The 21,451-nt window shown below is 55.7% G+C and overlaps 1 protein-coding gene across 3 annotated transcripts; it reads right to left on the reverse strand.

Annotated features, from left to right (window-relative positions):
- Positions 1 to 6,110: 6,110 nt before the first annotated feature.
- Positions 6,111 to 16,215, reverse strand: PKDCC (protein kinase domain containing, cytoplasmic). Of its 3 annotated transcripts, none has more exons than XM_059079333.2 (7): positions 15,401 to 16,215; positions 10,971 to 11,093; positions 10,096 to 10,280; positions 9,349 to 9,428; positions 8,987 to 9,094; positions 7,171 to 7,344; positions 6,111 to 6,975 (listed from the first exon to the last, which is right to left on the reverse strand). In XM_059079333.2, the coding sequence occupies exons 1-7, from the start codon at positions 16,052 to 16,054 to the stop codon at positions 6,890 to 6,892; spliced, it is 1,410 nt and encodes a 469-aa protein (XP_058935316.1). In that variant the 5' UTR covers positions 16,055 to 16,215; the 3' UTR covers positions 6,111 to 6,889. The 3 variants fall into 3 exon arrangements, with proteins under 3 accessions (XP_058935316.1, XP_058935314.1, XP_058935315.1); XM_059079331.2 differs by having other exon boundaries at positions 10,096 to 10,367; XM_059079332.2 differs by having other exon boundaries at positions 8,987 to 9,111; positions 10,096 to 10,367.
- Between the last annotated feature and the right edge of the window lie 5,236 nt (positions 16,216 to 21,451).

Consider the following 21,451-nt stretch of genomic DNA (forward strand, 5'->3'; position numbering starts at 1 on the left):
CAAGACCAGAGCATTTAAAGGTAATCTGTGTCCTATAAGCAACCTAAAGAGCGGTGTAAACAAGGTGATACGTCATAAAATGAAATGTGATACAGATAATCTCACAACTACCTCCTGTTCAAGTTCAGATGAATAACAGGGCCTTAAACCTCCATGCAATGGGAAGCAAAGCTTACTGTGTGTTTTATTTTGCCTCGTGTCTTTCCCCAAATAAATAAGATTGATTTTATGGAAGGGCAGGACAAAATGAAAGCCCTTTCTTGAGACTGACTTCCGTGCTGAAGATCTGAAGGGCACCAAAAGGGCTTCTGGGAAATGGCCCACAAGTTTTGTTCCCCTGCCAGGCCAGTCAGCAGACCTTCTAAGGGCTGGATTATGGAACACTTGAGAAACTCCTCCTCCTGTGGAAAGGCAGCCTGTCTTTGGTAAGGAGAAATTGTGCCTCTCTAATCTACTAGAGCTCTTTGAAGGGCCAAAGAAGTGTATGGATAAGGGGGGAAACAGTAGACTCTATTTACACTTTCAAGAAGCCTCTGACAGGCTCCACACCAAAGCCTGTTGAGTTGCCTTGGGAATGGGGGCGGGCAGGGGGGAACGTCTGGTGACAAAACGGAACTGACTTTCAGATAAGAAATACAGAGTAGGGATAAAGCCTTCCTCTGGATGGAACAGTGTTAACAGTGGGGCTCCTGGTGGGGACTTGATACTCCTGGGGGACCAGGTTAACTAGCCCTTAGTGATTTGAGATGTGACCATCAAGCCCTTTGCCTTCATAGGCCACATGTGGAAATTGATCTCATTGCTCCAGAGTCACAGCTCATATATTGCCCCATTGAATTTGTCCATCTCTGTGACACCTCTATGACATTGTGAGTTCCTAAAAGGCAGGGGGTATTCTGATATTTTAGTATTCATTACAGTGACTAGCATTCAAGAAATATTTTGTGGCTTGATCACTAAAGAGACGAGTGAGTGTGTGTTGAAATACCCTGGCTTCCCATGACCCGAGCTCTTTTGTGTAGGAAAATACCAACCAAAGGCTGTAAGCTGCGGGGAGATGCAGGAGTTTCTGCATGGCCCAAGATGTTCATCATGGGCAAGGATACGTTGAATAAAATGTTACATGAAAAATAACTCGGGCTTCCCTGGTGGCGCAGTGGTTAAGAATCCGCCTGCCAATGCAGGGGACACGGGTTGGAGCCCTGGTTTGGGGAGATCCCACATGCCGCGGAGCAAAGAAGCCCGTGGACCATGACTACTGAGCCTGAGCTCTAGAGCCCGCGAGCCACAACTACTGAAGCCTGTGCACCTAGAGCCCTTGCTCCACAACAAGAGAAGCCACCGCAATGAGAAGCCCGCACACCACAACGAAGAGTAGCCCCCGCTTGCCGAAATTAGAGAATGCCTGCGTGCAGCAACGAAGACCCAATGCAGCCAAAAAAAAAAAAAAAACGAACCTCAAATTTTACTTTGTTTTTATTAGGGATGGCACAGAGAGTACACACAAATGTATATATCCGTTTAGAGAAAAGAATATAATCTGTACTTTTGAGGGTGACACATTGAAAGCTTTCAGTGACAGCCCAAGAAAGGGTTTTGTGTCAACTCAAATCCAGTGCTTCTTAACCTATGATTCATTACCAGATGCCCCACATCCCCATACTATACTCTTGTGGATACTTTTCTCCTAAATGCTACCACCCCCGTGGAATTTTAGTAGCTCAGTTATATTGCATGTCTCTTTAGGCATCCATTATGATATCTAAGATTTTTTCATCTCCCAAGAACCAAGTTTTGTCTCCCTGGGGATGATGGCGCCCCTGATGAGAATGTATGCTGTAGAGGACTCTCTGAAGGTTTGGTCCCTCACCGCTGTGGCCTCTCCCGTCGCGGAGCACAGGCTCCGGACGCGCAGGCTCAGCGGCCATGGCTCACGGGCCCAGCCGCTCCGCGGCACGTGGGATCCTCCTGGACCGGGGCACAAACCCGCGTCGCCTGCATCGGCAGGCGGACTCGCAACCACTGCGCCACCAGGGAAGTCCCCCCCGTGTGTTCTTTTATCCAAACAGAACAACAAAGAGCTGGATATCTAAGAATGGAACTGGGAGTAAAAAAAGAAAAGTCTTCTCTTGCCCTTTCCTCAAGCCAAACAAAAGCTCAAACCGGAAGCGGCCGGAGTGCTAGGTGTATCCCTCTTGCCCCTCCCAGTCGGCAATCTCCCCTTCTCCACCCTGCTGTCTTAGAGCCTTGAGAGTTACAGACCTCACATCAAGCTCCCTCTGGCCTCAAGGGGGGTTTGGTGATGGAGAGCCCAGCAGGAGATGGAGGGGTGGGGGAAGGGAGGATGGAGAGTGAGGGGAGACTGGCTCCCTCCTTGTGAGGTCATCCTGTCTGGCTGTGTCCTTTGATCACTTGACTCCTTCTAGGTTCTCCTTCTGGGTTCTGGTAGCAGATCCTACTCCCTTCCCTTGGGTAGAGATGGTAACAGCTCTATTTTCACTAGTTCCAGGTTATAGCGCTATCCCATGGGGTTCTCTTGTACCCACATATTTGTAAATATATCCAATTTCCTGTTGAGACCCTGAATGATTGATGCAGGGGGGTGGGGTGGAGGAGGTCTGGTTACTGCACCTCAGGAGGAACCTCCTGGAGCTGGAATGAGGCCAGCAGAGGGCAGGCGAGAGGCTGGCGGGGGGTGGGGGGCTGGTTAAGATAGGGCAGGAGGAGGAGGACAAGGCATCACCGACCTAAAAAAGGAAGCTGAAAGGGGCCTTGATCTGGTTTCTGGAATGAGGTGGAAAATGAACTTCTCCCTACATGGTCATCAAGGATCCACTACAGCTTGAAAGATAATTTTAAGAAATATCGTGGTCCATCCCCTTCACATAGTTGGCACTGATGTAACTCCTTCTCCACCCAAGGGTGTAGCCCTGGCTTGGATTCACAGAGAGGTGAACAAGGGAAATGAAAGTCCTGCACGACTGACCTCAAAGCGGTGCTTAAAGTAGGTTGGGCTCTTTGGGGACATCCTCACCCTTATGGGATGAGACCAGAGAAGTGGACCTGGTCTCCTTAAATTGCCCTCTGGGTTTCCCATCAAAGGCAGAGTGTGAGTCTGGGAATCCTTCCCAAGGGAAGAGGCAGGTCTGAGCGGATCATTGGTCTTGTGGGTTCAGGGGGTGCCATGCTCCTGGGCGAGACAGTGGGTAGAGGGGAAGGATCACAGGCTCCCAGGGGTGATCACCTAGGCTTGAATCCCAGCCCCTCACCTCTCTGGACCATCCCCCCATCTCACAGGGCTGCCATGAGGATCAGAGGAGAAAGTGCACGTAAAGGCAGCCGGACCCCTCTTCCTAGCCAATTAAATAGTCTCATGTTCTGAGCCCACCAAGCCTCTTCCCCTGGGAGCAGGGGGCAACCAAGCCTCACAGGCTCCTGGCTCCAGAAGCCACAGAGTGAAAGTAAGAAGCTTGTTGTCATGGCTGGGGGTGGGTGGGCACATTATCTTGAAGCCTCCTAATCCCATTTTCTGCTTTCATGTTAATCCTCTTCCTCCTTCAGTCTGCCACACTCAACTCCCAGGGCACCGACCCGGAGAGAGAGCCGGGTTCCACCTCCTCCAGGCAACAGCCGTGCTCCCTGGTGTGGGTGCTGGAGGTGGAGCGTTGGGGGACAGTCTGGCTGTGCCTGGGTCCTCCCCAGCTGACCTGGATACTCTTGTAGGCCAGGCCTTGGATGAATATGGAGGGCTCAGCTCACTCATAACAGTAACAATGACAGTATCAGTATTTCCTAAGCACTGTTTGCTGACCCTGGCTAAGACTTTAATGTATGTCAATGCGTTCAATTCCCATGACACTCTTGCGAAGCAGGTATCATAAATCTGAAATTTGCAGATTAGGAGATGGAGGCTCAGGGAGTCATCACGGCCCAGATCACACAGCGAGCAAAGAGGAAGACTGGCCAGAATTCCTCCAGAACCTCGTGGGGTACTAGTGGCAACACAGGCCCTTTTGTGTTGCTTCCTACTCCTTCAGCCCTGGAAAGGACCCACCTCCTTCCTCTGCTCCTATCACCTGAGGCTTCAGTTGGGCGAATGCATTTCTTCCATGTACTAGATCTGGGTATCACTGGCTGTGCAGTGGAATGGAAAGAACATAGACTTTGGGGCCAGCAGGGATGGGTCCAACTTTCTCAGGAAGGGAACAAGATGTTCCCAGGAGCTGAACGTTTTCCAGGGACACAGGTGGCTATGTGTAAAGGGCCATCTTGGGGGGAGGATGATTCTGCCTCCGGCTTTCACTCTCTACCCCCTTCCTTTCAGGGCACTCCACCACTTCTCCACCCCCAGCCGCAAATGCCCCTTTCTACTTTGTAGGACTGAGCCTGGCCATTTTTTGCCCCCGCCCCCATATAGGTTTGGAGGCAAGGCTCACTCCACTGAGGAAGCAGCTGTTTACCATCCCTTTAGCTACCTGTGGGTGAGTCTTTCTAAGAAGGTTTTATGCACCTTGGACCTCCATTTGGGTGTGGCACACACTCAAGAGTATGGACTCCCTGACTCTAACTTAGATTCCTCTTACAGCAATTCTCCCTCCAGAACAGGCTTGGAAGTTAGGGCTGGGTTTGAATGCTCATTAAATCCCTTTGCAGCTGTGACCTGGGCTTCGGTTTTCAGGTCTGTAAAACTGCCTTGCCGAGGCCACAGCCTGCGCCTCTCCACGGGCCAGTGAACCACTCATCTGGAAGCTCAGAAGGCAGTGGTTGGTTCATCTTCAGCCTTCTCTTTCCCCACTGAGTCACACAGTTCCTGCGGGCCTCTCTGCCGTCTGTAACCAGGGTCTTTGTGTCCCTCTGGATGGCACAGACCCCGCAGACCTTCCTGCCCCAGCCCTGTGGAACCCCCTTGGGCCCAGCATGGTGACGTGGTTCTCCTGCCCTCAGAGCTCCACAGACCGGTGGGCAGTTGAATAACAGAGGGCACTGCAAACTCTAACACTGGCTAGCAAGGGGTAGGCTACCCGTGCGGTGGGGTGTGAATTCAGCTGAGGAAAGAGCTCTGGAGGCTGATGGAAGCCGAGTTCCTCCTTGGAGGGGTGGGGACTGAGAGTGGTGATCACGGGCAGGACACGGCTTGGTTGACTCATGGTGTGAGGTTCTGTGGAGGCTCTGACCCTCCCCACCCTCCACGATCACCAAGCCCAGGTAACCAGAGGCAAGGCGTAGGGCGTCTGGGCTGGGCATGGTGGTGGTAAGGTACAACCTTGAGGGTCCGAGCGGCGTCCACGATGAGGACTCCAGAGCTAACATCGGCTCTTCAACCACTCAGAACTAAGGGGACGTCCTGTGCCTGAGAAATTACACCGACCACCAGCTGCTGAGAAGACACTGGGTTCTGAGTTGAACTTTGGTTATTCTTTCTAAAGCCCTCAAAGGCTTGTGCACTTTGAGAATATTCTAGAAGTAGAATGGTGTACAGGAGAGAAGATGTGGGATTTCAAGTTAGAAGACTTGCATCCATGTTGGGGCTCTCTCTGGCCTCAGTGTGATCTTGAACTCTTCCACTTTGGGCTTCCACATACCCTGTTAGACCCTCCCTCCCAAAACCCAGGAAGAGGGGGCCGGGCTTTCCATTGACTTTTTTCGGTCTCCCCACTTTCCATGTATTTATTTCTTGCTCAAAGAAAGGCTCTGAGAAAGAAAAGTGTGCATTGCCACGTGGTGGGCAGTGGTGATGACGGGCAGGCCTGACCCTGTACAGAGGCAAAGCTGACCTGACTGGAGGCTGCCCAGGGCACCCTGGCGTGGCTGACATCCCACCGTTAGGACATGAGTCCTCTGGGTAAAGGCTCTGTATAGAAGAAGCCAGTGTGTGTTAACATTGTAACCTCGTTAGTCCCTCCTGTCTTTTGTTAGGACATGGATGTGGGGGGCCAAGGACGGAGACGGGAACCGTGGGAGCAGGGCCTGAACGCACACTGTGTCAGCTTTAGTGTTTGCATGGAGGCTTCACTCCTTTGTCACACGCTGCCCCCGCTCCCAAACAGACACCAAAGACAAAACTGAGGACGAGAAAGCCAGCCCAGGAAAATGCGGCTTGGGAAGAGTCCTTGCTGTGAAATGTCCTTTTATTAATTGATTTTTTTTTTTTTCTTACAAAAATAAACATTTTAATGAACAAGAAGTACAAAAGCTTCTGGATACACAAACTCCAGGAGCGGGGAGAGGCTGCTTTTGGCTGCTTTGCGGCTTTCACTGAAAGCAAATGAGGCAGAAAGGCCCCGGCCCCCACCCCCGCGCCAGGTCCTGGCTCAAACTGCTACCTGCCCCTCAACCCCAGGCCTTGGCTCATACCTTGTGTGCTCCTCTGCCCCCGCTCCTGGGCTGGCCGGTCAGCGCCCCTGTCAGGTGCCCAGAGGCGGCCGCCCCACGTACAGAATCACCCGTCTCCCGGAGCATCCCTTCAAGTCTCCGGTCAGGAGCTTGGCTAAGAGAACACCTGGTGACTGATTGTTCCCGCGCGGCCCCTGCCGGGCCACGGCACATGCAGCAGCGCCGGCAGCAGGGGCTCTGACTACATTCTCACGCTACGAGCACAGTGATGGGGCTGCCCACAGAACTGTCCCAGTGAGGGGCAGAGCCCCCAGTGGGGAGGCTGTCCTGAGCCTCGCTGGCGGCCCAGAGGGTGAGAGGGGCGGTCAGCCCTCCACGATTCCTGCCCTGGAGCCAGCAGTCCCAGACCTAGACTGGTAAACTCACATTTTAACATGTGGCAGTATTGCACGTTGTCCTGGTCCCCTCGGTCTGTCGGGGATGTCAGCCTTGTCTGCAGGGGTGCCCAGGTGACATGCCGTGCTGGCAGTGGTGGTCAGCTGAGCCCACAGACAGGTCAGCCAGAGGCCCTCACATATGTGGTCTTGCTGGGATCAGGGACCACGTGGCTCCATCCTGTCTTGAAAAAGACTAGTTGCCGACCTGGGGGCAGAGGTAAGAGGTAACAGGACTGGATGATTCTCTCCCTGGAGGCAGGGCCACTCTCCCTATAGTGCAACTGCCCTGAGGACACTTGTCTTCTCACCATCGCTGGCTTCTGATGGGGGGCTGCTACCTGTCAATCTCTTCCGGGGAGTCCAGTCACCTCCCTCAGGATGTCCTTTCCCACTGGCTCACCTGTCCAAGTGGTCTGGTTGGTGACCACAAAGGCCTGGCACTGGGCATGGCTCTCACAGATGTCCACAGCCTCGGCCAGGTTGAACACTGAAAGGAGGCAGCTTCCGTGGTGGTAGGATGGCCAGCAGCCGTAGTCTTCCTGGGGGATGGTACTGCCTGGGAGGTGCTGGTACTCTGTGGGTTGGGGATGGAGCTCAGATGAGAACTCTGTGCCCAGCGGTAAAGGCTGGGGCTGCTTTCTTTAAAGGGCTGTGAGCCACATTTCCTAGGTGAGGGCTGAAATCCAGCCCAGTCCTCCTAGCACGGGGATGAAGGCAGCTATCACTGTGAAACTGGGATGACCACTCAGAAAAGGCAAAGCTCAGGTTTACTTTGTGGGAGACACACGTCTCCCACATATAAGGGCACGCAACTGGTTCAGGCTACACATGACGGCGGGCACAGGCATGGGATAAGTGCACACACAGAGCCATTGGCTGACCAGGAAGGTTGCTGAGCTCAGGACATTTTAGACATTTAAAGCCGGGCTTCTCCAACTTCAAGGTGCATGTGAATCTCCAGGGAATCTTGTTAAAATGCAGATTCTGATTCAGAAGGTCTGGGGTGGGGCTTGGGAACTGGCATTTCCAACCAACTTCTGGTGCTGCTGGTCGGCAGACCACACTTTGAGTGGCAAAGAGTTTAGAGCCGCCCTTTGGTCCCATTTCCTCCTGGCCTTGGGGAGAGAGGCTAGGCCAGTTCCTCGGACAGGGGGGCAGTCATGGGGTTTTTGAAGTTCAGAGGCATGCAAATGAATGTAAAACACAAAAAATTACCATTTGGGAATCCACAACTTGAATATTTGGGGCAGAGGCTGGAGGAAGAGTGTGAAATCTCCCCATTTCACAGAAAGAGCCCCCAGAGGCTCTGAAATCTCCTCAATCCAGAAGCTGCTTAGCCGCAGGCCTCCTGTTCCCACAAGTCTTTCCCGCTGCCTGGGGAGCCCCAGCTCTGGACTGATAATGCAGAAGCCCTGGGCCTCTGGCCACCCCGCCCTCCTGCCTCCGGCTTCTACCAGGGACTAGACCAAAGTCCAGGGCTGGCTGTGATTTATAGCCCCATAAACAGCGTCCTCAGGGACAGAGCCAGCCATTGTTCACCTCGTTAAACTTTATTTACAGGGCTAACGAGGGCTCCCCCACCCTTAAGACTGGCCGGAGCTCCTTGAATACAGAGGCTGCCCATCCCTCGCCCCCCTGCCAACCATGCTAAACCCCAGGGCCTCAGCGGGAGAGACCACTGCCCACAAGCCGTGGCTAGAATTCTCTCTCTGCCCTGGAGCTTCTTAACTGGTTTCAGTGTGGAGCCCTTCTCCACCTCCAGCCACCCTCCCGGGCCCAGAAGGGCGAGGAAGGAAAGAGTAGCAAACATATACTGTGTTCAAGCTGTGTTAACAGGAAACGAGTTAACTGCTCTCACACATTTCACCTGCCATTTAATCCCCATAAGAATTCCGAGGCAGGTAATACTGAACCCAATTCACTGATGAGGAAAGTGAGGCTCAAGGTGTAAGTTAACTTGCTCATAGTCACGCAGTCAGTACATAGTGGGGTTTGCAGCCATCCCGAGAAGGGGTGTCAGTGCCCACCCCCCCCAAGTTCAAGGCAGAATTATAGTTGTTCTAGCTCAGTCCAAGTGAAAGCGAAACAGCGGTCTCTGCAACACTCCACGTGCGTCTCAGAGGGAGGATGAGCCACTTCCCCAATGAGGGGAACCACCCACCCTCGCACCTGCTCCCCACCTCCCCAGCCCCTGGATCCTTGCCGGGACCACTCACCGGCTCTGCCGGCCTCCGTGGAGTTCTGCAGATACTGCCCGCTCCGGTACAGGTGCAGCACCTTCTCCAGCTGGGCCAGGGTCTCGTCCACCCCCCAGGTGAGCTCTCCTGCAGAGTGCACGGTGCTGTAAGAGGGTACCTGGGCTCCTACTTCTCCCTGAGGTAGGCAGCCAGCTGCCTTTCCCCCCTCCCTCTGGCGCCTGGGCCCCAATGACCGCACGACTGGGCACTGGGTTTGCCACAGAATGCCACTTTGGGAAACGATGTTTCTGGACCATGTGCTGCCCTGGGTCATTCTTATGCCCATGTTTGCTGGGGGTGGGGGAGGGTGACGGGAGGCAGGGGGGCTCTGGAGAGCTCACCTGTGGCGTTGACAATGCTGTCCAAGAGAGGCCGCAGTGACGGTGGAGCACTATGGGGCAGGAGGTATGTGAAGAAAAACCTGGGGCAGAGAGAAATCAGGGCCTCAGTGGTTCAGCCTTTGGGGACATATCCTTCCTCTACCCCGGCTTGGGACAGAACGCCAGTCTGGCCAGGGAGCCTGCTCTATCAGGCTGACCAACCGGGCCTACTCCCGTGAAGTGTGCCAAGGAGTCTGTCTATTCAGACTCGGGGTCTGGGCACACGCTAAGGCCACAGGTAACTCCATACCAAACTGAAATCGGAGGTCTGTTTTCCCCACCCGTCCCAGGGACCTTCCCACCCCTCGGCCCCCGCATTATCGCCCGGCTGGCCCGGGTCACAGCAGCCCCATGGCTTGGCCCTATGAGGAGCTTCCAGAGGTGAAGGGCCAGGGGAGGAAGGGGCAGGGCCTGTCCCACCAGCCCTAGGCTCTGAGTCTGACACTATTTTAAGAAGCCTCCAGCTGCCACGCCCCAACCCAGATTCTCCTTGGAGCTGACTATTTTTAGCCTCATGGTCAGGAGCCTGCATGTTCCCTTCTCGAAGGGGTGGAGGCCTTCCCCCGCCCCTGCTACTCCGCTGGTCACGGCTGGGCTGCGTCTCCCAGCCTGGCTGGCTGGCCTCCTGGACCCCCTGCGAGCCCCCACCCCACTCCCCGGGCTCACGCTCCCTCGCCGCAGGCCCTCCTGAGTGGGGATGGAGGTCACCTGTAGGCATTGTAGAGGTTGCGTTTCTCATTCATGGCCTCGCACCAGCCCTGGGCTGAGCAGGGCAGGGTGAAGTTCCTGGCTGGGAACTCGAGTGTGCAGTCAGCGCTGCCTGTGCACGGTGTCTCCTCCACGCGGGCGTCATCCAGATCGGTCACCTTCAGTTCCCCATCCACCAGCACGAACTGTCGGGGGCGGAAGTCCAGCAGAGTGACCGAGCCCAGCGGGGAGTGGGCCAGGTGGTGGAGGAGGCGGCCCAGGCTCAGGCAGATCTGAGGGGCAAACACCAGGCTGCTCACGGCTTCTCTCCTGGGAGGATGCTTGGGGGCTCCCCCGCTTTGGTGCTCTGGACTGAGCTTGGGCGTTTGTTTTTCTCTTCAAGGCTCTGGAGTTCACTAAGGACCGAGGCCTGGGGCCTTACTGAGCAAGCCAGTGATTTTCTATTACACCCCCCCCCCCCCCCCCCCCGTGGGCCTGACCCTGAGGGTAACATGGAATAAGTGGGAAATGGGCAGAGTGCATATCCTCCCTGAAGTTGCATCTCCGGTGTGGTTTCTGTCCAGTGTATGCAAATAGAGGGAGGGTCGAGATGACCTTAAGCTCTTTTCTAGTCCTAGGACACTGGCCCTCCTGCAGCCAGGCTGAGAGTATGTGTGAGTGTGTGTGTGAGGGCAGCAGGAACACAAAAACCTCAGGATCCTCACTGCCTCGTTTCTTTTTTTAACCCTTTGGCCAATGGCCGAGTCAGCTTTGCTCCATCCTTCCCTCCCTCTCCCTCAACTGAGGAGGAGTTGAAGCTGCTCTGGAGGGCTGGCCTTCTAAGGGAGAACCGTCCCAGCAAGGAGCCCCGGGCCCTGGCCCTCTTCCCTGCTCACTCGGAAGCGATCCTCCCAGGAAGTCTGCAGCAGCTGGATCATTTCCACAGGGGCACCCAGCTCCGTGATGGTGGTCAGGGTGTCTGGGATGTCCTCGCTGTCCTGGTAGCAGTAGCCATAGAGCTGGAAGAGGCCCAGGCAGGTCATGAGGTCACAGGATGGGGGTGGGGACAAGGAAGGGCTGGGTTTTCACATGCCCCCCACTCTCCCATCCCTAGGTCTCTGCTTCAGCTCGGGCCAGAAGAGAATAACAACGTTGTCTGGGAAGCCTGCCCTCTGTCCCAGCAGCCAGAGTTCCTACGGATTCCATCAGTCCCTTACCTCTGGCCACTCAGGTAAATGGGCAGGTCTGGCCACCTTCTGTTAACCATGTGCCGGGCACTGTGCTAAATGTTTTACAAGCAAAACTCAATTCTTAGAATAACCTTAAAAGGGCATAGTAGGGACTATTAGTATCTCCAATTCACATGTTGAGGAAACCAACTCAGAGAGGTTAAGTTACCTCCCCAAGGCCACACAGCTAAGAACTGCAGGAGCTAGGATTCAAATTTATGTTACTCTGATTCCATAGCCTCGTTCTTTCCACGAGTACCATTTGCTAATCGCCCAGCCAACAAATGGATATCATACCCCTTCCCTGCTCTAATCCTTGTCTTTGCTTCATCATTTTCACTTTCTGGCACCTTCATTTTTCCTCTGCTCTGGTCTTTCTGGAGGAAAAGCAATCTCCCTTGGGATTGGTAACAAGTGTCGATCAGAACAGAAAGTATCCCAGGGGCATGTCATGGGGTGTTCTTTGCATAGCTGGTGGGCAGGGTGGGATGGGGTGGGGTCACCCGTATCAACTGGGCTAGTAGTAAGAGTGGTTCCTGGGGAAGGTCGGTTCTTTGAGGGCACGGTCACAAGGGCCAGCCCACTCCATATTATCTGGGGGAGGGGGTTCGTACAGCTCAGGTGGCCAGGGGCTTCTGGGAAGCACAGCCTGACTTTGTCACTGACACCTAAACCAGCATCCACAGAGATCTCTGCTTCTCCCAGTCTCTCCCACCATGCTGCACATCAGCTAGGGATCAGACGGTGCTCAAAACAACCAGCACCCTGTAGGGAGCAGGAACACAAAGGCCAAGTTGTCTGGGCCAGAGTGGGAAGAGGGGAGAGCTGCACGATGTGGGGGTGCTGGTGGGGTGAGGCAGTGGGGGAACCAAGCCCCTGGGCTAGATGTCCCTGCATACTGTCACCCTTCACACCCTTCCCAGCTCCACTCCAGGTCCTTCCATCCCAGGAGTGCCCTTGCAGCTCCCCGTCCCTGGAGCCAGTTGCCTCAGTCCTGCTGGCACGAGGGAAGGCATGTCTCCGTGTCGCCGTCAGATCACTAGGGTTGCAGCTTGGTGGGGTCAGGGGGAAATCCCCGGTGCCCTCTTCTTCCCTCTCTCTCTACGCTCCCCACCCCCATCAGCCCAGGGAGACCCCAGACCCCAGTGGGGCAGAGGTAGGGGTGAGGTAAAAGGAGCAGCCCTGGAGCCTGGTTCTCATTTTCTTGCCCAGAGTCTGAGCCTTTGTGGGAAACTTCTGAAGGTTATTAAACACCCTGAGGTCGTTAAATGCGCTGTTAACGAGGTATTAATCAACACCCCTCAGGAAAAAATAAAAAGACACCATTAACCCCCCCCACCCACCAGGAAGCATGAGGCTGAGCATTTCAGTCGCGTCTTTTGTTCCTTTGGGAGAAGAAATATACTCTAGCAGGGCCAGAATCAGGGCCCAAGCAGGCCTGGGGCCGCATGTGAGGCCTGAGGCCCTGGGAACCACAGAGGTGCAGGGGAGGGAAGACCCTTGTGCCCTTTGACCCTGGGATATAGAGGCATCTATCATGTGAGGGAGTGGTGTGTGTGTGTGTGTGTGTGTGTGTGTGAGAGAGAGAGAGAGCGAGAGAGAGAGAGCGAGAGAGAGAGCGAGAGAGAGAGAGAGCGAGAGAGCGAGAGAGAGCGAGAGCGAGAGCGAGAGCGAGAGCGAGAGCGAGAGCGAGAGAGAGAGAGAGAGAGAGAGAGAGAGAGAGAGAGAGAGAGAGAGGTGGGTTGGGGAGGGGTCACAGAGATGGATGGAGAGATCTCGCCCAGGCAGTCCCCAGACTGAGCAAGCTCTGGGAAGGGCCCAGTGGGACATGCTATATGCTATCCTGGCCCTTTTCTATTAGAACCAGCACCAACTTCAGGGCTGCCAGAGAGGCGGAGGGAGCCTCGGGGAGCGGGAAACACTTTCTGGCTCCTCCCCAGTTCAGCAAACAGTCGAACAGTTTTGAAATTTTAAACGATTAAGAGGTATTAAAACAACATTATTTCTAGTTCCCTGCACACCAGAACTGGAGCCTCCTGAGCAGGAAGACCCCCAGGCAGGCTTACCTGGAGCAGAGGTGGCATTGCTGAAGAAGCCGGAGGGATACTGGCCTGGGGGTTGGGGGATGAATGTAGGAGACCCAACACCAAAGCAGTCCCTAAATTCACACTAAGGTACCTCTACCTCCCCATAATGGTAGCTTTTCACCTCCCCCCTAACAGAAAGGACCTGGCACCCTCTCCATCTTGTAACACTTCTGTCCTAGGGCAACTAACCCCAGTCTCTGATTCTGTAAAAGTAACACAGCCAACCCAGTCTCAGTCTAGAGAGGGAATGAGTGAAAACTATTCAGCTGTATTTTTTTTTTTTTTCCTTTGGCACCTTCAGCATTGGGCTGAGGGCCTGACATATGCGTGAGGGCGGTTAGCTGGATGTTCAGTCTTGAAGTTTGGGTGGGGTAAGAGAGGGAGGGAGAAGTTCCTTAAGAGACAGGAAAGCACATCAAACCTCAAATCCCTCGTAAGGGAGGGGGGTAGGGTCTTGAGTCAATTAACTAACACTTAATATCCTGCTAAGACACTCAAGACCTTCTCCACTGCCTCAGAATCTGGCCTACACCCCAGGTTTCCAAAAGGTTCCCAGGAGCTCCTGGGAAGCAAAGAGAACAAGATCCTCCCAGTTAGAATGGCCACGTGACCAACTGCTCACTCCCTGTAGCTCCAGTGTCAGCGGTGCAACAGTTGGCTGACACTGGAGCGTAACCACCCATAACTGTTGGCTCTGCCTGACCTTCTGCAACCAGTTCAGGGCCCAGGACCCAGTCAACGAGTGTCTGACCAGGGCTGGAGTAGCCCAGGGAGACTGGGAGCCAGCAGTAGTATAAACAGCTCTCTGGGTCCTCTCTCCTATTCTGCCATGCCCACCCAGATCTGGGGTGCATCTCACTCCTGAGGAAAGGAGGGAGGGATTCCTGGGTTTCTGACCAGTCCTGCCAAGTGCAGAAAGGTTAATTTGAGTGGGCTAGGAGGTGGAAGGTGCGGGCAAGGTTCCTCAGCTGGGGAGTCTGAACAAACCCTATGGTAGCTGGGCCAAAAGCAGTCAGGGATTCCCCTCTTAGTCCGCTCAGACATGTGCTAAGGGAACGGTTCGTCTAACCCTAGGGCTGACTCAAGGACCGAGGATAGCTGGGGGAGAGGAGGAAGTGGGTGTGTTAGGGAAGGGCTGGGACTGTGAGAGGCCCACTCTCTTAGTCTAGCCTGGAGGGGACAAGGTGGGGTCTCATCTTTCCCCTCTGTCCCCAGTGAGAGGGAGAGACAGAGTCCCATTTAGTAGGAACCTGGGCATCTGGTCTTCTCAGTCTTCCAGCCTCTTGGCCACATTTGCTCAGATAATGTGACATGTAGACCTCAGCTTGTCCCCCGAGCATTGAGCTAGGACCCCGAGGCTTCCTCAATACTTCCAAAGCCTATTTTGAGGCCGGGGTCTCTCCTGGGAAGGGCCATGCATTTTCTGGCCTACTATCCAATCCCCTCCAGTCCTTTCAGCAGCTTCTGGGTGGGGTATGGGATATTCCCTGGGAATCAAGCCTGGTCTTTTGCTAGCTGCCCCCCCCATTGCAGTCCCACCCCAACTTCAAAGCCAGACAAGTCACTGTCTGGAAGTTGAGAGAAGTGGGGTTCAGATTCCATCAAGAAAGGGGACCCTATCACTGCAGTTGGGACCCTGACTCAGGGATGACCTCTGTTCATTGTTTTGGCTGGGGTCCCTTCCCTGGTGCTCAACACCCCAGCTCCAGCCAGAAGCAGGGTCCTAAGCCCGAATGGACCCCCACCCCTACCTCGAGTTTGGGGACCTGTCTTCAAGAGATACGGTTTGGAAGCTGAGAAACCCGGGAGTCTCTCCGTAACGGGACGCCCACCCAGGCAGGGTGGTGTAGTGGGAAGCTGCCATGGTCCGGGTTCTGTCCCTAGCTTAACCTGGTCAGTCATCGGGGCTCTGCTTCTTTATCTGTAAGACCAAGGCTTCTCTTCCAGCCTGAGTGGTCGGGCACGGCACGTCCAGCCAGCACCCTTATCCCTGCACCCGCCCCCTCGTACCTGCAGCACGTTGGGGTGCCGCAGCCGCTCCAGTAGCACCATCTCCTTGAGCAGCTTGTGGGCCGCCAGCCGATAGCAGCCCCTCCGCGCCCCGAACTCGCGCACACAGCTGCCCAGATCGTGGCCGCTGAAGTCCACCGCTTTGAGCGCCACCGCGACGCCGCCGGGCAGGCGGACCCGGTACACGGCCTTGGTGTAGCCGGAGCCCACATACTGTGCGCCGGACACGTTGCGGAGCGCGGCGCAGCCCAGGCGCGGGCCCGGGCCGGAGGATCCCGGGCCGGGGGAGCCCGGGCCAGGAGCCGGGGGCCAGCCCGGAGCGCCGTCGAGCAGGGGCCGGGCCCGCGGGGGGCGGGGACGCTGCAGGCCCGGGCCGCCCGGAGCTAGGTCCATCAGGCGCCGCCGCTCCGGCCGGCCGGCCCCGGGACCGGGGCCCCCGCGGGAATAGCGCTGCACCTCCTCGTAGCGCGCTCGGATCTGCCGGGCCAGCTCCCCGCGGCCCCCGCGACGGCCCGGGCCCGGGTCTGGCGAGGGCCCGGGGGACTGGCCTGGCCGCGGAAGCTCCGAGCCCGGTGCGAAGAGCACGTTGAGGACCGAGCCCAGCAGGAAGGAGGCGCAGAAACCCGCGGCCACCGCGGCCCGCCGGCGCCGCATCGCTCCCCTCCCCCCGGCCGGCCGGCCCCGCGCGGCTCCCCGGCCGCGGCCCCGGGAGGCTCAGGCTCCGAAGCGGCTACACTCTGCGCCCCGCGGGTCCCCTGCCCAGCCCGCGCGCATGGCCTCGGCGGCCCCGACCCCGGCCCCTCGCGAGCTGCACATCGGCCTGACACTTGCCTCCCTCCCGCCCTGCCCCCGCCGCTTATAAGGCCCGGAGCCGCCCCCGCCCCCGCCCCCTCCGCCCCCTCCGCCTCCGCCTCCCAGCTCCCGGCCAGAGCCCGTCCTCGGCGCCGCCCCCTTCGGCTGCCCGGCCCGGCCTTCCCCGCTGACTGACAGCGGGACCTCCTCCTGCGGCCGTCCGGGCCTGGGAAGCGGTGTGGAGGCGGCTCCGGCCCTGCCCAGCCCGCGGCCCCCGAGCTCGGGCCGGAGAGAAAGAGAGGGGGCGGCAGCGGCCCCGGGACGCGTTGGGGCTCGGGCCCAGCGCAAGGGCGGATAATGGGGTCGGGGCGGCCGGATAACGGGACCGGGAGGCGGCTAACGGAGCCGGCCAGGCAGGGTGGGGGGGAAAGATGAAGGGGCGAGGCCAGCGGGTAACGGGTTCTGGAGGGGACGAGCAGCTGGGTCCGGGGTGCTTCGGATCCGCGTAGTCCCAGAGCGCCCTCCCGGGGACCCGGGGCCTTGGGGCGGGCTGGGCGCAGGGAAGGAGCGTGGGTCCCGCCTTCCGCTAGTGGGACAGCGGGTGGCGGCTCCTGGCTCAGTCCCGGATTCGGGGGCGGGGGATGGGGAGGCGGCGCTGAGGGAGGGGCTGGCACCTGCGAGCGCTGGTGGGACGGGAGCTCTGGGATCAGAAGAAAAATCTTGAGGTTTTCGGAGATGCCCTCTTCAACCTCCTCTACCAAGTTTTCTGATTTTCTTTGTTCCCGAAGCCCCAAATGGAACCCCTGCCCCGGGATCCCCGCAGTCAGACGCGGTTAGCAGCGGATCACGAACCATATTCGTGCTAGTAATTTGTACAAAGAGTGCCTTTGTACCCACGGACGTGCGTGGTCCAGATTGTCTCTGGAGTGTGTGCATTTAGTGTATCTGAAGGGGATACTGTGTCCGAGGAAGGGAGTGTATACCGCGTGTGTAAGTAGGTGCTGACTCCACCAGAACTTCTGGCCCCTCCTCCTCCCTCCCTGATTGCATCATTAGTGCTAATTGAGGAGCTTTCACACGCCAGTGCATTAGTTGTTTGCAGTGAGCTCCCCCCTCCTGGGAGAGATAAGCCGCTGCCCCTCCCCCTCCCAGCCCTCCACTTCCCCACCGCCCAGGAACTGTCCACCTAGATCCTCCCAGCTTCCTGGGCACCTTCCTGCCTCCTGGTCCTCTACTGGTTAATCTCTTTCCGCCCCGCAGTGCCAGAGATCGGCTGGAGAGGAGTCAGGGAGGAGGTGGAGGGCTTAGAAAAATCTTTCCTCCAGGAGGCTGAAGAGGTTCTGGCCTTCCTACAGAAAGCACAGTCTCTGTGATGAGAGAGGGGACAGGAATCTCTGGCCGGTTCTTTTGGACCTGGAAGGGCAGAAGCCAGCACTGAGTCCTTGATCTCCAGCCTGTGATCCCACTGATGAAGGGGCAACCAATCCTGACTCCTGGGGTCCCCTAAGACTCGGAGAGCTGGGGCCCAGTCTAACTTAGAAAACATGGGAGGGCTGAGTGAGAGAAGCCACGATTCTCCTGAGGACCTTGGGTTTGGTGGAGTTTGGTCTGGTCCTGTTTAGCTGCTCTGCCCTGCCCTGGCCCTTGGCTGCTGGGTGTAGGGGGAAGGCTCTGAGCAGATGCCCTCCCCAGCCCTCACACCAGATGTCTTTGGTCTAATTAACTGTGCTGGGAAAACCAACCTGGGTTTGTAAACAGAGCTACTGGCTAAAGTCAACAGGGAGCAGCAGCAAACAGCAAACATTCCCCTCACACAGCTACAGTCCAATCCAGCCGCCTGGGGAAGAGGGGAGCCTTGCCGATCATGGGGCCCCCCTGGCCGACAGCTGAGTCAGGGAAAGCCTCTCTACCTCTGTGACCCTAATGTGGCCATTTCCTTACCAGTTCCAGGGCTCCTTTGCTGGGGAGGAATGGGGATTCTGGGAGGACAGAGTTGCCATTTCAAGATAGGCTCTGCCCCCCTTCCAAAGATCTCTTGGTATCTATTAGCCAAACCTCCTGATCCACAAGGAAGCCATTGTGGGGGGAATATTCCTTAACGAGCTTTCTTTGGGGCCTGCTCTGCTCTGCTCTAGGGTCTTGGAGGAGCCTCCTAGGTAGGACTTGGCATTGAGAATCTATAACTCAGAGTCGGTGAATATAACATGAACATTGTTGAGTTCGTTACACACGTTGTGTAGGTATTATAATAACATGTTCTGAGATTAGATAATTATTCCTGTGATATCTGTGCCAAGCTTCAGTGTTTCTGTTATGGTTTGAAAGTTCAATGCACACAGGGCCTGAGAAACAGGCCTGAGTGTCCATACGTACAATGCACACACATGAGGCCACGGAACAGTGGCCTCACACACAGGAACAAAGGCATTTCAGCACTCGTTCTCACACTCACTCTGTCTCCCTTGCCAGCTCTCAGACATACAGACATATACAATCTTTGACGGAAATAGGTTTTTGGACTCTGAAAAAAAGGGATTGAACTTTTTGAGCAGATTAGAGTTTCTGAATTGGCAGTTTCTTGAGTTCTTAATCAAATTGTGCTTGTTTGCTTTTTCTTCTTCTTCTTCTTCTTTTTTTTTTTTTTTGCCACCCAAGGAGTGGAATCATCATTTCAAAGAACTGAAAAAGACACAAAGCTCTGGTTGAGGATCCAGGTCTACCGCCTGCCCATCCGCCCTGTCTCGAAGACCTGGCAAGGCCAGTAGCCTCTTTATTGTCTGCCTTTTCCCTCCAGCCCAGGTCTCAAAGACCTCTTTTGGAATATCACTCTCCTGCTCAGCAACCTGGAGGATAAATTGAACTGGGCCTTCGGGCCTTTGTGAGCTGGCCCCAGCCCTCCACCCGGCCCAGTTACCCCCTTTTCATTTCCCTGTACAGAACCAGACTCCCCCAGCCCGCCGCCTGCACTGGCTCCTGACTTGCAGCCATCATTAGTGTTTTCCCCTGTGGCCCTCCCAGTTCCCTTTCCTGAAATGCCCGCTTGTAGCCTTTCCGTGTCATCTTTGCTAGCTTGTTCTTCAGGGTCTCCCAGAAAATCCTGAATTACAGATACTGCTTCTCCAACCGGGATACACGGGTCCCTGGGATCTTGAAGGTCTATTCTTAGAGTTTTTGTGGATTTATTTTCTTTACAAGGAAGTGTACAAAGTACATTTCTCAGGTCTTGGAAACCTTGATGTAGAGCAAAGAGCTTGCGATTTGGTGTCCAAGAAACCTGGGTTCAAATTTCATTATTTGAGTTACTTTGGGTGAGTTAGTTAACTTCTCTGGGTATTTGTTTTCTTATGCAGAAAATGGGAGATGATATAGTAGTGCCTGCTCCGTAAGGCTGTTGAGTGAATGAAATGCAAAGACATAAAAAGTGCTGGCACAAGCTAAGCCCTCAATATGGGTAATCTGTAGCTAGTATTAATGATGATATTAAACAAATAAACATCTGTGACAACATGTTAGACAGCTAACCATAACTCTGCCTAGAGGCAGAAATGACTTCAACTACTCTCCTTCCTGGTTTCCACTGGTGAAATCTCTCAGCCTCCTGGGCTCTCTCTGTTTCTGGAATTTTCAGTTTTTCCCCCAAATCAGTAAACCGGTGGTGGATCAGAAGAGGCCTCGTTGCCTCCCCCCGCCCGTGGTGAGCTGCACAGGGAAGACTATGAATCAAGGCCTGATTCTTGGTGCTACGGTGACCAAGCACAGGGAAGGCCTTGGTCTGTCCTCCCCGGGGCAAGGAGCTGGGGGAGGGGATGGGCTCTGAGGAGGAAGGGGGGAGGGAAAGGGGTGGAGCCGGCAGCCTGCGCCCCCACCCCCCCCTTCCCTCAGGTAGGAAGTGAAGCTGACGTTTCCAAAATATAAAAAACAGATGATGAGGGTCGGGTTTCCTACACACTGGAGAGCGGGAGCCCCAAGGCAGAGTCCCCAAGAAATGATCAGAGACAGAGATGGGGGCAGAGAGAGAAAGAGAGAGGAGAGGAGAGAAGATAGACAAAGATGCAGAAACAGGGAGACAGAGAAAAACGCCCCTGAATCCTGAGGGTAGTCAGACAAAGACAGAGACAGAAAGCTGTGGCTCAGGAAAGATCTTTCCACCCGTTTCTGGAAAAGAGCTTAGTTCCTCTCTGTGGGTCTCAGGTTGGGAACGTGAGCCATTTTGGCTCCATGACCCTGGCTGAGGGTGAGGCCCTCCAGGACCCCAGAAACCAAAAGGCCCTCTGGGCTCAGAGCTCTCCCTACCTGGGCTGGTCTCTCTCTGTCTGGGCCTCCAGATCTGTGGTCCAGAGTCTCCCTCCCCGAGCCAGCCTAGCTCTTCCCCCCTCCTCCCTCCTGCTTAGCTTCACCTACCAGCCCAGAGAGATGCTCTATGACAGCTTCTCTTTCTCTCCCTTTCCTGGATGTCTGGGATGTGTGTCCTCTTCCTTCACTGGTTCCTTTGATTGGAGGAGCTGGGGGCATGGGGCTGAGGACAGAGAAGGCTGAGAGGTACCTGTTTAGAGCCATTACCTAGGGGAAGGAGGGAGGCGGCTGCCTTGGCATTGGACCCAGGCTAGGGGAGGGAGAACAGTGAGGGCTAAACCCTAGGGTCTCTGTTCCCTGGGCAGATGGAGAAGCAGGTAGAGGGACGAAGAGTTGGCCACTGGGTCAATGGGTGATGGGTGGACTCTGGTGGCAGGGGGTGGTAGAGAGGAGGTCTTTGCCTTTGTCCGGAGGCCTTTGCAGGGGAGAGGGATAGGAATGGGAGCATAGGGGCCAGGTGATCCAGTCTAACAACTCATACCTTCTCTGACCAAGCCAAATGTGCCCTGAGTCAATGGGGCAACTTTTCTCCCAGGCCATAGTCAAATAGAAAGAACCAGTTCTTTTCGAGCAGCCTCAGGGCTGTGGTTTGGAAAGTAGAGAAAAAAGAAGAAGAAAGAGGGGCTGTTGAGTCTGTGCATCTGGTCTTGGACCTCCAGAAGGCTGACAATTCTCTCCCTCTTCCCCAGCTGCCCCAGGAGGCTGGCCTGGACCCAGGCCCAGAAAGAAGACTGTCCCTTACAGTTAAAGAGGCCTTGGCCCTGCCTCTCTGCCCTGAGGAGTTTACTGTGTAATTGGGGAGATTTGCCATCAGCTGTTAGGGACAGAGGGAACTGTGGAGCGTCTGGGGCAGGGAAGAGCTGGCCCCTACCTGGAGCCCTGATGGAGAGTTATCATGTGCTGAAC

The sequence above is a fragment of the Kogia breviceps genome, chromosome 11 (assembly GCF_026419965.1).
Source record: "Kogia breviceps isolate mKogBre1 chromosome 11, mKogBre1 haplotype 1, whole genome shotgun sequence".
Taxonomy (NCBI): domain Eukaryota; kingdom Metazoa; phylum Chordata; class Mammalia; order Artiodactyla; family Physeteridae; genus Kogia; species Kogia breviceps.